Consider the following 14,973-nt stretch of genomic DNA (forward strand, 5'->3'; position numbering starts at 1 on the left):
GTTTGTAAATTGTGGGAATCAAAAGGATCCGGGGGGGAAAAACAAAGGTTGGTCGGTTTTTGCATCAATTGGCGGATTTTAAAATTCTTCAAAATGCAGGGTGTCACCGCCAATGTTCACATCAAAGGCTAACATTCAATGTCTATATTCCCTTTTCGGGCCACCACTCAAGTTTAAAGTCTATGTTGTAGATTAGAATTTCCAGATGAAATAATTGCTGTTCTGAATATGATCATGGTAGTATTTTCCCTGCTTATCATTCAATATTGTTTTGATCTTTTCCGGGAAGTATTATGTGGCCCCCAGATCGTAATCAGTAGCCCACTTGTGTGGCAGTATGGGTTCCATAAACCATCACTTCTTCATGTACTAAATAAATACTACCTCTATTTTTAATATAAAATATAAATAATTAATTTGTAGATATTAAAAAATTATTTAATTTAGTTATTTATGATAAATGAGTTTTGTCTTTTTTAAAATGTCATTCTTAATCATATATTATATTGAAATTACTTCTTTATAAAAACTTTTTAACATGTTTAATCATCGTATGAATTATTTAGGGGTAAAATAGATAAATATTAAAGACAAAATAGATTGAAATATTATATTTAAGATCAAATTAAATTTTTAACTAATTTTTATATTAATAATATTATAAATTTATTTAGTTATTTGTTGTTATTGACTTATTATGTTAAAAATGTGCATAACTTTTTTGAAGGTATTAAATATCCTTCTTGTCACGAGAATATCAAACACGAGAAAAGAGCAAAATGAAAAAATATATATATATATATATATTATTATCCTCTCCGGCTCCCAAATCAAACCAAATACCACCCGCTCTTTAATATAAAAACTAGTTGATTAATTTGAATAGATTAAGGAAACTAGTTAAATTAGTTGTTTGTAATAAATATGTATTTTTAAATATCTTTATTAATCAAGTGTATTAGCTAGAACTACTATTATTATAATGACTTTTTTAAAAAAAGAAAACGAAAAATACAAAGGATAAAATTGATTGAGAATTTGGGATCTTATATTTAGAATCAAAATAAAAATCAAATAAGTTCAGATATTAAAAATTGGAGGTAGTATATTACTACTCGTCTAGTTCTAAATATAAAACCTATTTTAAATATTATATTTAAAACTGGAGGAGTATCTCACAAGGCATTTCAAAATTATGTTGAGGCGTGTGGGACTTTTTGTTTGGTATGCCTTCTCTTTTCAATGGCATTGGATTTAGATTTTTATTTTGGAGTCACTAAGGACATTTGATTTTTCGCACCTCAGCATCTAACACGACTCTTAAAATTATTCAATGGGCATGCCAGCAAAGCAGAGGTATAATTTTTTATTATCATCATCATCATCTATTGCAATCTACTCCCCCCAGAAAAAAAAAAAACAAGCAGAATAACCAACGATAACCAAAGAGAAATAATTAAATATGGGATGTATTTAATTGCTATCGAAAAAACGATGCATTTATGTGAAAAATGTTGTTAATCAAGAGATAATCGAAGTTGGCAAAGATTTAAAAAGCAAAAAAAAAAAAAAAGGAGTAAAAAGAAAGTTCTCAAGTAGACATCAGAGAAAAAAGAAAAGATAATTTGAGGAAAAATTGAATTTCAAAACATTTTATCTGTAATTGACCATTTTTTGGCTGACTGTAAAGGACCAGATTAATTAAACAAACTCTGAAGGATTAAATTTAAACTGTATCAATGAAAAAACAAGTGAACTTGTAGTGGAAAGTTTTTTTCCTACCAAAGTAAGGTCTTTTTTTTTTGGGCAAACTACTAAAGTAAGGTCTTTTAATTAGCTGCTTTTGAGAAAAATTTTCGATAAAAAAAACACGATAGGTGAATTATCATGGTGAGGCTGAGAAAGAAGAGAATATAACAATTATTAATGAGATAAAAAGTGCCCTTACTTCTTTCTTTAAAGGAAACTTGGACCCCACTTCTGAGGCATAAATCCAACGGTGGGTAGACGGTATACCCGTGAACGTAGTAGAATCTATTCGCGTCCCGGTGACAACAGTAGCAGCAATTTCCTTACGTGGCTGCATTTGTTTGGAAGTGATAGTATACATACAACAAGGAAGTCGCATAGGATCGAAGCTCCCAATTGCACCACCCGGGCGCAGAGGCTACAGGTGCGGAGGAGCCCGCATTGAGGAAGCATCTCTCTATCTATAAGTAATCGAAGTGTCGGCTTCCCGGTTTCTCTGTTTTCTCGCAATCTTGGAGCTCCCTTTCCATTCTCTCTTGTTGGAGCTATTTGTATCTATCCCCTCGGTTGATGGCATCCCAAGCTAGCCTTCTCCTTCAAAAGCAGCTAAAAGGTTAGCGGCGACAGAATTCCTGCCTTTGCTTTTGTGTTCGTATTATTTATCTGTTAAAAGGCGCAAGGGGGCAAAGGGTTTCGCGTGGATTTTCCGCGGTGTTTTAATTCATCTTCTGCTGGTTTCAGATCTTTGCAGAAACCCCGTCGACGGGTTCTCCGCCGGTTTAGTAGATGAAAACAACATATTCGAATGGAGTGTCACGATAATTGGACCTCCCGATACTCTTTAGTAAGCGCTTATTACATTTTTCTTTCTCCTCCTAACAAAAATAAATATGATTTCCTATTGTGAATTCGAGTTTTATATTTCCCTTGTACCCCCAGTCATAATTTTTTATTCGATATTTTTGTTAAGTAAGCCGGAGGGCTCTGGTTTCCGAAAGATAAACTTTCAATTACTTACGGCGCCTTTTCGAATTTGGGTTGGACTGCTTCAGTTTTGTTGGTTCTTAATGGCTTTAAATTTGCAAGATTCCTTCTTTTGTATCCTCATCATCATGGGTTCATCAAGATATTAATTGCATGAATCCCTTGTTCTTGTTCGTATATTTAATTTAAGAGGAAGAGCGAAAAGGGCAGGGGATAGCGGAGTACTGGAGTTTCAAAATTGTATCAACCCTCACTACATGATTAGAGAAAACGGATAACATTCGTGAATGATGAGGGGGAACCTGATGAAAGTAATTTAGACGAAATTGCTTATAACTGTATCTCCTTTGTTGCAAAAGGATTACACTTCATCAAACTGCTTGCTATCTTTCTAACTCTCATGATTGGTACTTAGATAGAGTGTAGGTTTTGTTTTCCTTTGTGAATGTTAGAAAACGCCTCTTGTTGGTTGCGTTCTGCTGATTGGTATTTGTGCTCTTTCCATTTTCTCTTTTGGCACTGAAAATTTACTGACTACTGCTTCGCTGTTTTGCAGTGAGGGGGGGTTCTTCAATGCTATAATGAGTTTTCCATCAAATTACCCAAACAGCCCACCAACAGTGAAATTCACTTCAGAGATATGGCATCCAAATGGTTGGTTTTCGGGAGTTTTTTTTTTTTTTGGACTCAATGCTCCTGGTCCGATTAAAACGACACAAAATTAACTTATATTGCTGTTCCATTTGTAGTATATCCTGATGGTCGGGTTTGCATATCAATCCTTCATCCTCCTGGTGAGGATCCAAATGGATACGAACTTGCAAGTGAGCGCTGGACACCTGTTCATACGGTCAGTGATAATATAAGACCGTAGTCTTTCTTTCTATGTACTACTTTTTTCAAAAAAGAAAGAATATCAGAATCTGTCTTTCATTATCAGGCTGGTGGCCTAGCTTTGTTTTTGCTTACTAAATCAAAGTGGCCGTGGATAGTAGATTTGAGATCAGCATAACTGCAGTTTAACATGTGTATGCTCTTTTAAAATAATTAAGCTTAAACAATGTAATTTCTGGACATGTGCTAGAAACTCATTATATATTGTAATTATTTTACTGGCATCAATTGTCTGGTTTGTCACTCACATCATATGTGATATGTAGGTGAGGTTTTCTCGTCAATGTTCTCATGCGGTACTGATATTGCATATGATGCTATAAGTCAGAGAGTTGAGAGAATATTCTTAACATGCGTCTATCCTTTACTTGATATGCCAAGCGCGAGTTTTTTGCAGAAGATTCCAGTGCTGTAATTTAATTATCCGAAAACATTTGATCAGTGAAGATAGCGCATGAAAGTACCAGAATACCAGTTAATGTGATGCTGTATTTAAACATTCAAAGTTTTGTGCCTTGTATTTGATTTATAATAGGAAAGAAGTTTGCATGTGAATGTTCTCCCTGTATGATTTGCATCACATCTGATGGTAGGTCATGTCAGGTTGGAGCTCTTTCCTTTAAAGAACTAAAGAAGTATGCGCAATACTATCAGTAAAATAGACATTATGAGTTCTCCTTGTCATCACTCATTTAGTGGGAGATTTTTGCATCTGTCGTTGTGGCTAGTCTCTAACACACAAGTTGCATGAGTTACATATATCTATTTTGTGATTAGTGACTGTTTAAGACTTCTGCCCCAAAAGAAGAAAAGAAAGAAGATCTTTAAGATTAAAATTCCAAAGTTGAAGCGAGAGCTTTCCAGCACTATTTATTAAATGGAAAAAGGCTAAACTGCTAGTGAAGATTATAAACATTTAATGCCGCAAAACTAATTGGGATTATTAAATTTCAAGGTTCATTTGCTATTTCCTAACTTTGCTGGATACTGTGGAAATGGTATGTCACTCCATATCCAGTTCTGATGTTGATTCCATAGTACTTGTTTCACAACATGGTCTGTTTTCCCCCAAAAATGTGTTAACTGGTAATATTTTGCATATTATCGTGCAGGTAGAGAGTATAGTTTTGAGTATCATTTCTATGCTTTCTAGTCCTAATGATGAATCTCCAGCAAACGTCGAAGCTGCTGTAAGTTTTTTACATGCTTTTGTTTTGTTATTTGTTATTAAATAGTTGTGTTTGAGCGACTTTCTACTCTCAACTCTGTTTTGTTTTGTTTTGCATCGTAAATATATTTTGCCTTGTTTTGCACTCTATGTATCCCAGAAGGACATGAACAATCTAACTATCTTACGAACTTCACAATTCTAGTCCCTGGATAGTTTTGGCTGTGCATATTCAATTTACTACTGTAGGTATTTCCTCAAGCTCAGGCACCTAATTTAAGTTTTGATTCCAAATGATGGGAAAAACTTTTCACTATATGAGGGGGCTTGTCCAAGACTCTTGATTTAAATCTGCATGGACAACTGTAGGTTAATGGAAGAGAACCAAAAGAGATGGTCTCTTCTTCTGTAGTGCGGGAAGGTAGGGATAAGCCCGTTCACTAATTCAACTTGAGGGAGAGAAAGGTCCCGGGTACAAAGCTATCAACGGAGGGGCTAATACACTCAGGCATGTCTTCTAAACACACGTTTAGGACGAAGACTAGATCCTAACTTAGCCATAATACCTGCCAAGCCATTGAGAGTTCTCGGAGCAGTAGAGACAAACATCCCAATTTAATTATTATGGACAAATCGTACAAGCCGCATGCAACAATACCATGTCCTTTTTTTTTTTTTTTCAACTTAAACATGATATCCTCCAGGCATGTCCTTTTTTAATTATGTACATACTGCACAAGTGAGAGGAGCCAATACCCTGATACCCATGATACGGCTTGCCTGATATAAGTGGAAGCTCAATGTCTTGCTGATCTGATTTTATGACGCGGCATGCATATGTTTATGTATCGTGTCTGGGATAGTCTGATGCAATATTTAACCTTCTTGAAAGAATTAATCAGACCAGTAATTCCACTTTATAGATAGTGTGCATCTACTTTCTTATGATGCAGTTGGCTCTCTCGATATCTTGTCTAAAACAGTATGATGTATATGCCAATAGCTGACCTTGTAATTTCTTGTTGCTTCAATCTCGAGTGTCCAAATGTTCTTTTGTGGTTGCTCTGAGACCTATATTGCTATTTATTGTCGCAGAAGGAGTGGAGAGACAGGAGAGACGATTTCAAGAAGAAGGTTAGTCGCTGTGTGAGGAAATCACAAGAAATGTTGTGATTCATTACTGGCGCCTGATCCTGCTTATTGTGAGCCGGAGAAAGCTTAATGTGTAATGGATTGGTTCACCCGTTACCGCGGTTGATCCGTGTAGAATGCCAATGCAAGTTGTCAACATGCATCTTTCTTCAGTTCCGTTTTCTTTATTCTCTACACGGCCACTTGTCATGACTTGGAAAAAAACAAATGTATTAAAAGTGTTTTGGGTGGTGTTTGGGGTGACTAGTTTATTGGAAGATTACTTTGTTCATTTCCATAACCTTATTCTTAAACAGAGTTTAGGTGGCACCAAGTTTTGTCTTTTTGCTGGACGTTGTTATTCTGTGACTTGCCATCATTGTCCCCTTTGTGTTCCATCTCAAACTGTGGTATGTTGATAAGGAAAAAAAGCTGTATATTTTCCTTTCTTGTATTCTTATTTTCTTTACAGAAAGAGGTATGGTGTGGATGGCCTCACCGGCACTAACATAGGATATCGTGACAGCGAGGAGGTGCTTCATAGTGAAGTCTGGAGAGATCATCGTTTCGGTCCTTTTGGTGCTTCTTTAACAATTTGCAGGTCTTTCTATTTGCGAAATTCCACTTTTAACAACCATCGTAGAGCCTTTTTCTTCACGTTTCAGGCAAGGGAACGTAGCTGGTTGGTAAAATATATATATACACGCGCGCGCGCGCACATATGGATATCACTTGTGAAGAGAAACCTGGAAGGTTACACATATCTCACGAACTCAGGCCTGCAGTGACATCACCAACCATCTTGGGGCATGGGGGTGTATGGTCATCGGCTATTAGGCTTGAAAATTACAAGTGTGAAGATCTGGCCTAAATGCCAGCACATTCTGTATAGCTTCCCTGTGAGTGAAAGAAATGAAAATCTCAACTGGAGTTTGTTCGCCTAATAGCAAATGCAATCGGGGTGACCGTTGTTGATTGTCCCCTGTTACTATATTGGATGCTTCTGCACAGTCTATGAAAACGTCAGTTATAAAGAAACTTGCACTAGTGTAATATGGATATGCTACGTTTTATCGTTGTTGAATGGTTGGAAGTATATGCAGTTACTAGTGCTTCATTTGCGGTCTTGCTCCCTCCAAGAAAAAAGTAGACATCCCGCCCGCCCATCCAAGATAAAATGACAGTTAATAATGAATTTTCAAAAGTAAAAAGAGTTAAGTTTCCTTCGTTTCTTTTTATAAGCTGTTTATCCATAAGATTGTTATTACTATGCATACGCTGATATTTATAACATGGTTGGTCGATCGATATGAATTTTTCCATATACAAGCCACTCGTACGGGTCAACAATCAGTTTCATTGAGGCATTGAAAGTCACTGGGTGCGCATGCGACATGGTAAACGTCAGATGTAGTGAATGAATAGGTTAAAAGCCACAGTAGGAGGCCACAGTAGGGGTGTTCGTTCTGTTTTGTTCCGTTCCGATGAGTTTGCAACAGGACGGGATAAAAAAATTTTCAGGATTGGACGGGGTCGTCCAGTCCCGTCTTGTCTCGTCCTAAAATATTTTTTTAAAAAAATTATTTATTAATAATTATTATTAGATTATTCAATTTATTAATTAATAATAATTATTTTTTGTAATGATTTTTATTTCTTAAGTTGTAGTATTATCTTAACAAAATTTCCTTCCTCAATAAAATAATTTATAAAGCCATTATATAGTGTTTTTTTATAATATTGTTTATACACTTTTTTTATATTGTATAATTAAGCTTTCTACATAATATTTTTATCATTAAAAGCCCAATAAAATATAACCATTATAACATAAAAAACTTTATAGAAAAAATTAGTATTTTTTTTTAAAAAAAAAGAGAAATGGGGCATCCGGTCATATCAGGATATCGGGATTGGGACAGAAACGGGCTCCCATCCCATAGGCCACAGTATATCCAAACCAACAATGACAAACACATGATTGAACAGTTCAGAATGACCTCCCCCACGCCATCTCCGCAGACCTTTGATATTAACTAACATTCTAAACAGTGGTTGGCATAGGATTTTGGGTTAGTGGCAGCATAAATTAAATAAAATTTAATATTCTTCCGATTTTAAATATAAAATTTTTATACTAGTCTGTAAAATGGTTTTATATTTAAAACTGAAAGAACGTAACAATGGTTTTTTGGGGTATTCAAAAATTACCCTCCTGGATACGTAAACAGTAGATCTAGATAATATGTTGAGTGTGTAGAGATTGTCCGTCATATTTCTTCCCCTGCTCCCTTGTAGATTTGTGGCAGTTCCAAGTATACAGCCATTTCGAAACCAGATTTTTTTTTCTTATTAAGTGTTTTATCATATAATTAAATATTATTTTTAGACCAGTTTCATGTTTATCTCATGATTTTTGCCCACATCACTATGAATTTTCAACCAACGCTGCCTCCACTCCCCTCGCGCGTGCTGGTTCGCCGTCTTTTTGTCTATCCCGAACCTCAACGCTGTAGATTGTTATCTAATGAGGTGGCAATGTCCAACGAAACAACTGAAAAGAGGAGGCTGTCCAGAAATGCGGTGCATATGTATAAATAATATATCGTTCTGTACTATCTTCTCTTTATCTTTTATTCTAACTATAAAAATTGAATAATTCATCTATAAAATTTAGAAAAATTATTTGAGTTGATAACTTTTAAAAATTTACCTTTGTTTTTCCAAAAATATGCTATTCAATTATTTGTATTAAAATTATCCTATTCATAAAAACTATTTAATATGGATAATCAATAGCGCATAATTTCTGGGGGGAAGATAAATTTGGGAATAAAGCAGATTAAAATCTTACATGTAAAACTAAAACAAATCTATCAATTAGCTACCGCGATTAAAAAAAAAAAATTATTCCAGCTGGGAGGATTAATAATTTGTTAGTTTTATTTTTTTATCAACTCTTTATAATACTATTGGATGCACAAAAGGATGACCTAAAGTTTTCATGAAGACAATCTAAAACAGAAAGCAGGGAGAGCAACGTGTAAAGACGTACACGCACTACTTTGTTTAGAACTATTTTTGGAGCTACGGACAAACTTCGCCCCATTCTTTCATAGGATTCCACCATGTATGGTCACAGAGGAACTTGCCTCCTAATTTATTTTAACATTAAAACCTTCCTCAAACTAAATAAATTATCGTCGACGTCAGCCACCCTTCACAACCAAAAAGGTCGACGGTGCGTGGGGAGAAACTAGAAAGTGGGTGGGTGTAGTTTTCTCTGCGTGGTACACACTAGAAACTCAAGTTGCTTGGCCCCTCCCTCTCGTCAGCCAAAAAAAGTAATTAATCAGTAGTATTCCCGCAAGCCTTTGCTCCAAAATCTGGAGAGAGATCATATATATATATATATATATAGTACTCCTCCAGTCTTAAATATAAGACTTTTATACACATTAGTATATAAGGGTCTTATATTTATGACTGGAGGAGTATATAAAGATTATATATAAATATTATGTTATCATTCTTTTATTTAATTATTTAAATCCCAGGGAAATCTCGCAATAAGGAAGGGAAAGTGGGAATAAACTGGGTGAGAATAAAATGAGCAAGGGGCACGCCACTTACTTGAAGGTTTAATCAAGGGTGATTATATAATTGTTGAAAGATATGGGAGATGGAGCGCCTCTGGCTCTGCTTTAACGAACTTGTGCGACTATAAATAAATTGTATTGGGTGAGAGCACTGAGGATGCCAGGGGGGTCCCACTTGACCCTTCCCCCTTCTGAAGGGAAACACTTGCTTTCAGTACGATTCTGAACGGAAATTAGTCTCCGGTAGTGGAAATCTAGGGAAATCCCACTTTAATCCCACATTGTCTCCAGATAATCTATTATTGCTTTATTCGTCAGTACTGGTTGTTTGTAACATTCAACCACGTTTCACCAATCACTCCTCAAAATTTATGTTTCTCATCCTGCCATATATGCAAAAGGCGAAAAAAATTAATTTTGTGCTGTATATATGCAAAAGAAAAAAAAATCATATTGTGTTGCATATACGAGAAAAATCATACTGTGCTGTATATTAAAGTTCAATAAAAGTTCAACTTTTTGACACCCAAAAAAAAAAAAAAGCAAATCATACATCAACTGTTCCAAAGAAGTTACTTCATGTTAAAATATGTCTTGATTTGTGTTTGAAACCTCTCGTTTTAATTTCATCAAAAATCAAAGCAATGCGGGAGTAGTTTTATTTTGAAAATTACAAAAACAATGCGTGAGTGAGATTAATTGAAGCATGAACTTTTTTCTTACGTCAAAAAATTGAACTTTTATTTTAAAATAGATATATTATTTTTAATATTAAAAACCAAAATACCTCTTTATTAACTATAAATTAGGGGTTCAAATAGGGGTAAATTCAATAAGTAATCAAAATAGTATATAAAACTTACCTAAGTTAATCAATAAGGTAATTTCCTAATAACTTACCTTTACACTTCTCCCCAACCAAGTCATCCCAAGCATAATATTGGGTTTAGGGGAGGCAAAGTTTTAATAAACTTGAAAGGGAATGGAGTCGTGCAGTCTTCATCTCTATAGGATTAAAAATAACTTTGTAAATTTTCTGGATATTTTCGTTCTATCCTTCAAGTCTAATAACTTAAACCCACTTTTCATTTGTAAGGTAATGATTAAAGTTTTGATATTTGTAAAACAAAAGATATGAACCGTAATATAATTTTTTTTCTTGTTTTGTAGAAGAAATTAAAAGAATTTGACTCAGATAAAAGGATTATAATCCCTCTCCTCTCCATTTTTTTCATTATTTTGCAATAAGAAGTCATTATAAAACCACTTCGCTCTGAGCAAACCCTGTGAATCAATTAGGTAAGACTAAACAGTAAGGCTGCCATAAACATCATTATTATACTTGGAATAAGAAGAAAAGATGGAATAAAAATAAAGCATGGATATCTCATCTCCTTCCTTTTAAAACAATAAAAAAAAATCTCAACTTGAGTACGACTTAATTGACGTTCAGATTCGGACAAAAGAAAATGGTCGTCTTATGCAGACAGGGGATTCAAGGCAGCGGCATTATGTTAAATATTATTATACACACACACGCATTGATCCTGTCCGAGAGATATAGTATTTAATGCATGATGTCCTTGAAAATAAAGCAATGAAAAAAAACTAAAGTATTATTTATCATGAGTTTCGATGAAATACTCAGAGCTTCATTTTTTTTCTAACATGCTAAAATATTCAAACTAGGTCCACATTGGCCACTGCTTCAGCCACACAGTCATCGTCACTGGTTGCTGCGAATACATTAATCGCGCGCACTTTCTGGTGGTCCCATCACTCGCCTTCTCTACCATGTCCTTCTCTTTATAAGAACCCGACCTCGCTTCCAATTTTCAGCACTCTGTTAACCCCAAGAAGCTATAACAAAGCCACCTCATACGGCTTTGTTAATATAAGCTTCTTCATTTAAGCATGCCTGCCCTCGGTGGTTCCAAAGCTTTATGGCGACGGTGCCTGGCCTCAGCATTCCGAACTGCCTTAGCCTGCACCATCGTCGGTTGCATCACCCTTTTCGGTCCTTCCTCAATTCAACAGACGATCACCTTCCCTGCATTCTCCTATGTCACAGTTATTCTCATTGTAAACGACGCCGCCTTGGGTGACACCTTACGCGGCTGCTGGCTCGCGCTTTACGCCACGGTTCAAAGCATAGGTCCTGCGATATTGAGCTTGTGGCTTATAGGGCCGAGCCGGCTGACGACGGGAACTACGTCGTTGGCGGTGGCACTGGCCGCATTTGCGGTGGTGGCTTTGCCGGCTGAGTGGACTCATTTGATTGCTACACGCATAGCACTGGGCGAGATAGTGATTGTGTACGTCATGGCTTATGCTAATGGCGCGCACACCGATCCTGTCATGCACCCTCTCCGCCTGGCTGCCAGTTGCGCCATTGGAGTCTTGGCCTGTGTTCTCGCATTGCTCATACCCTTCCCTCGTCTTGCATGTCTTGAGGTAAATTCTCTACAACTATTTGCTTTAACTTAGTGTTTTATAGAGTATTTTGAAGATAGAATGAATGTCCAGAAAATTTATCATTCAGTAGTTGGCGTCAAACTCTGTAAAGTAGGACGCACACAAGAGAACTGTAGTTTCTCACACGATCACATTTGTGCGCGCGCCAAAAGCCCCATGATCATAATTCGCGCACCATCACCATCGGTACCACTATGGAGAATAGATGCTCCATAGAATAAATGCTACGTGTGCTCTGTCCACTATCCATGTCCATGTGAACTACAAGGCTCAATATTAACAGTCGAGCGTGGCAAAAGAACAAAAATTGGTTCGTTTTCATTCCTTACATAATCACATACTGACATTAATGATATTTTATGTTGGTGTTTGGTGCAGTTGAAACAGAACAACAAGCTGCTGGCTCAGAATACCTTTGAGAGACTGAAAATTCTTGTGAAGGCAATATGTGAAGAGGATAAGGCAGCTGCTGTTGCGTCGATGTCTCGTGCCAAGTCTTTGGCAACAGGCCGAACAGAGCTCCTTCATTATATCGCGTGTTGCCAGGTGCAGCTCTCTCTTCGCTTTGAATAAAGATTAGTTATATATATACGAATTCAGCATATGTCCGTTGATAATAAATATTAACTGTTTTCCATTCGAATTTCTAATTGTTATTTATTAACAGGAGGGCATGAAATGGGAGAGGCCTCCCTTTTTGAGACCCCTTGACTTGAGCTTGAGAGAGAGGCTTGAAGAGGTAGATACAACCTTGAGAGGCATGGAAATGGCTTTAAGGACCATTAATTCATTCCCCGTTACAATTCTTGATAAGGATCTTCAACACAACCTTAACAGACTCGAGGATCACGTTAGCTTAACCATAAAGAATGCTAAACATAACATGAATGGATGCTCACTGACCGTTCCTGAACCCAGTACAAAAAGTACAACAAACTTTCTCCAATACCTTCAAACCATTCCAACGGCCCACCAAGACCTGCCCAGCTTTTTCTTCTTATTTTGTGCCAAACTCCTCCATAAAAAATCGATGGCCAAGTCCCCGTCTCCTATTGAAGAAAAGAAAATTGAAAATCCCACCGAGTCTAAAAAAGAGTGGGCTGATTGGGCTGGGACATTAACAGTCCCAAAGCTTATTCCAGCATTTAAATGCTCCCTCTCTTTGGGCCTTGCAGTGTTGTTGGGCATGATTTATAGCAAAGAGAATGGGATCTGGTCTGGGCTCCCCGTGGCCATAAGCTTCGTATCAACCAGAGAACCAACACTAGCAGTAGCAAACGTTAAATTCCAAGGGACTGTGATAGGGACCGTGTATGGAGTATTAGGTTGCTTCGTGTTTGAGAGGTTCTTGCCTATAAGATTCCTCTCTCTTCTTCCTTGGTTCATTTTCACGAGTTTCCTTCAAGGAAGCCGAATGTATAGAAAAGCTGGTGGGATTTCCGCAGTCATTGGGGCTGTACTTGTATTGGGCAGGAAAAATTTTGGGCCACCAAGTGAATTTGCTTCGGCTAGAATCATGGAGACCTTCATCGGGCTGTCTTGTTCCATTCTGGCGGATCTCATCTTCGTCCCCAAACGAGCTTCTTCGTGCGCGAAAATTGAACTCGCTCGAAGTCTAGCCTCGCTTCACGATTCCTTTGGATCTCTGAGTCTTGTGGGGAAAACAAGCTTGGAAGATAGCGCAAGGAAGTTGAGAAAGCAGGTTAACGAATTGAAGAAATTTGTTGCAGAAGCGAACCAAGAACCAAACTTATGGTTTACGCCTTTTCACAGTGCTTGCTACAATAAGCTCCTGAAGTTGCTATCAGAATTGACGGACCTCTTGCATTTCGAAGCTCACGCGTTAAAGATCCTCCGGCATGAATTCCAGAGAAATGAAACTGGCTGGAAAGAGACCGTAGAGGCTACGCTAGAACGCGACATTGGAAACATGAGGGAAGTAATTTGTTCGTCTGTAAAAAGTGTTGAGGAAATCTGTAGGATCAAATCGCTTAGATTTCTAGAGAAAGAGCTTGAGAAGAATGACATAAACTGTGATCTTGAATTGGGGATGTCCCCAGAATCTAAAATCCGACTGGCTTCTGGTTTGAGCAAAGATGACGTGGAAAAAGCCATAGGGTCGTATCTCCAGCACTCGAGGAATGCCGTTGACACCATATATGGGGGTGAAGAAGGTGAGAGGGAGCTGAAGAGTGAAGTTGTTCTGAGTTTGAGCGCTCTGGGGTTCTGTTTAAATGCATATATGCTTAAGACAGTGGAGATTGAAGACGCAATAAAAGAGTTAGTCCAATGGGAGAATCCTTCAAGGGAGGTCAATTTGTATCACATAACCTGTAAAATCGATGCTCTACCCAAATAACAAGTTCAGGTACATAATTGCAATATCATTTTGTACTTCAAACTTTAGGAAAAAGCTCCTCACTGACTTTGGATTGCATGAAGTTTCACGTTACTTAGCAAGAGTTTGTCATCAAGAGTACAATCATTTTTATGCATTAACTTATATAATCTAAATTTACCGATACAATATGTTACGAGTCTTTGGAATAGATCTGCGAACACGACTGTTGTACCTAGGACTGGGAAGCAGGCTTGTGGTAACAATTCAACGGCAGTTGTGTAGATCACTAAAATCTATTTTATATATCTACTAATATTCATGTTCTTCATTCGGGCACGTCATTATTAACCGCGTCAAAAACAAAATTATTCAACAGAATGGACTAATATATCACTGACACTAAGATTAAATCTCCTCCTATTAAGGTAAATTTTCAATAAAAGATTAATCAATAAAATCCATACTTTCACTGCAAAAGTTAAAAGCGCAAAAAAAAAAAAAAGCACGACACAATTAAAATTCAAGTAATACTTCCGGTCTTTAATATAAGATCTTATTTTGACTTTTATTTTGATCCTAAATATAAGACCCCAATCCACTTTGTCTTTTATATTTACTCAATTTTTTTCAAG

General features: G+C 36.7%; 2 protein-coding genes across 3 annotated transcripts; both read left to right on the forward strand.

Moving 5' to 3' along the window:
• The first annotated feature begins 2,162 nt into the window (after positions 1 to 2,162).
• Positions 2,163 to 6,380, forward strand: LOC114732635 (ubiquitin-conjugating enzyme E2 7-like). Of its 2 annotated transcripts, XM_028919957.1 has the most exons (7): positions 2,163 to 2,362; positions 2,491 to 2,593; positions 3,290 to 3,387; positions 3,483 to 3,583; positions 4,583 to 4,625; positions 4,740 to 4,817; positions 5,891 to 6,380. In XM_028919957.1, exons 1-6 carry the CDS (start codon positions 2,320 to 2,322, stop codon positions 4,778 to 4,780), a joined length of 429 nt encoding a protein of 142 aa, XP_028775790.1. In that variant the 5' UTR covers positions 2,163 to 2,319; the 3' UTR covers positions 4,781 to 4,817; positions 5,891 to 6,380. The 2 variants fall into 2 exon arrangements, with proteins under 2 accessions (XP_028775790.1, XP_028775789.1); XM_028919956.1 differs by lacking the exon at positions 4,583 to 4,625 and having other exon boundaries at positions 2,181 to 2,362.
• Positions 6,381 to 11,394: 5,014 nt separating this feature from the next.
• LOC114732592 (uncharacterized) lies at positions 11,395 to 14,499 on the forward strand. Its single transcript, XM_028919890.1, has 3 exons — positions 11,395 to 11,979; positions 12,379 to 12,546; positions 12,668 to 14,499. The coding sequence occupies exons 1-3, from the start codon at positions 11,440 to 11,442 to the stop codon at positions 14,357 to 14,359; spliced, it is 2,400 nt and encodes a 799-aa protein (XP_028775723.1). The 5' UTR covers positions 11,395 to 11,439; the 3' UTR covers positions 14,360 to 14,499.
• The last annotated feature ends 474 nt before the right edge of the window (positions 14,500 to 14,973 follow it).

This window comes from Neltuma alba, unplaced genomic scaffold, assembly GCF_004799145.2.
Source record: "Neltuma alba isolate B1F8T4 unplaced genomic scaffold, ASM479914v2 tig00012920_pilon, whole genome shotgun sequence".
NCBI classification, from domain to species: Eukaryota; Viridiplantae; Streptophyta; class Magnoliopsida; order Fabales; family Fabaceae; genus Neltuma; species Neltuma alba.

Bases quoted from the DNA above. Each gene is read 5' to 3' on its own strand.
- LOC114732592 (XM_028919890.1), top strand. From the start codon at position 11,440: ATGCCTGCCCTCGGTGGTTCCAAAGCTTTATGGCGACGGTGCCTGGCC. The intron at 11,980-12,378 runs GTAAATTCTCTA...TGTTTGGTGCAG, and splicing joins CTCGTCTTGCATGTCTTGAG to TTGAAACAGAACAACAAGCT. The intron at 12,547-12,667 runs GTGCAGCTCTCT...ATTTATTAACAG, and splicing joins ATTATATCGCGTGTTGCCAG to GAGGGCATGAAATGGGAGAG.
- LOC114732635 (XM_028919956.1), top strand. From the start codon at position 2,320: ATGGCATCCCAAGCTAGCCTTCTCCTTCAAAAGCAGCTAAAAG. The intron at 2,594-3,289 runs GTAAGCGCTTAT...GCTGTTTTGCAG, and splicing joins GGACCTCCCGATACTCTTTA to TGAGGGGGGGTTCTTCAATG. The intron at 4,818-5,890 runs GTAAGTTTTTTA...TTATTGTCGCAG, and splicing joins CAGCAAACGTCGAAGCTGCT to AAGGAGTGGAGAGACAGGAG.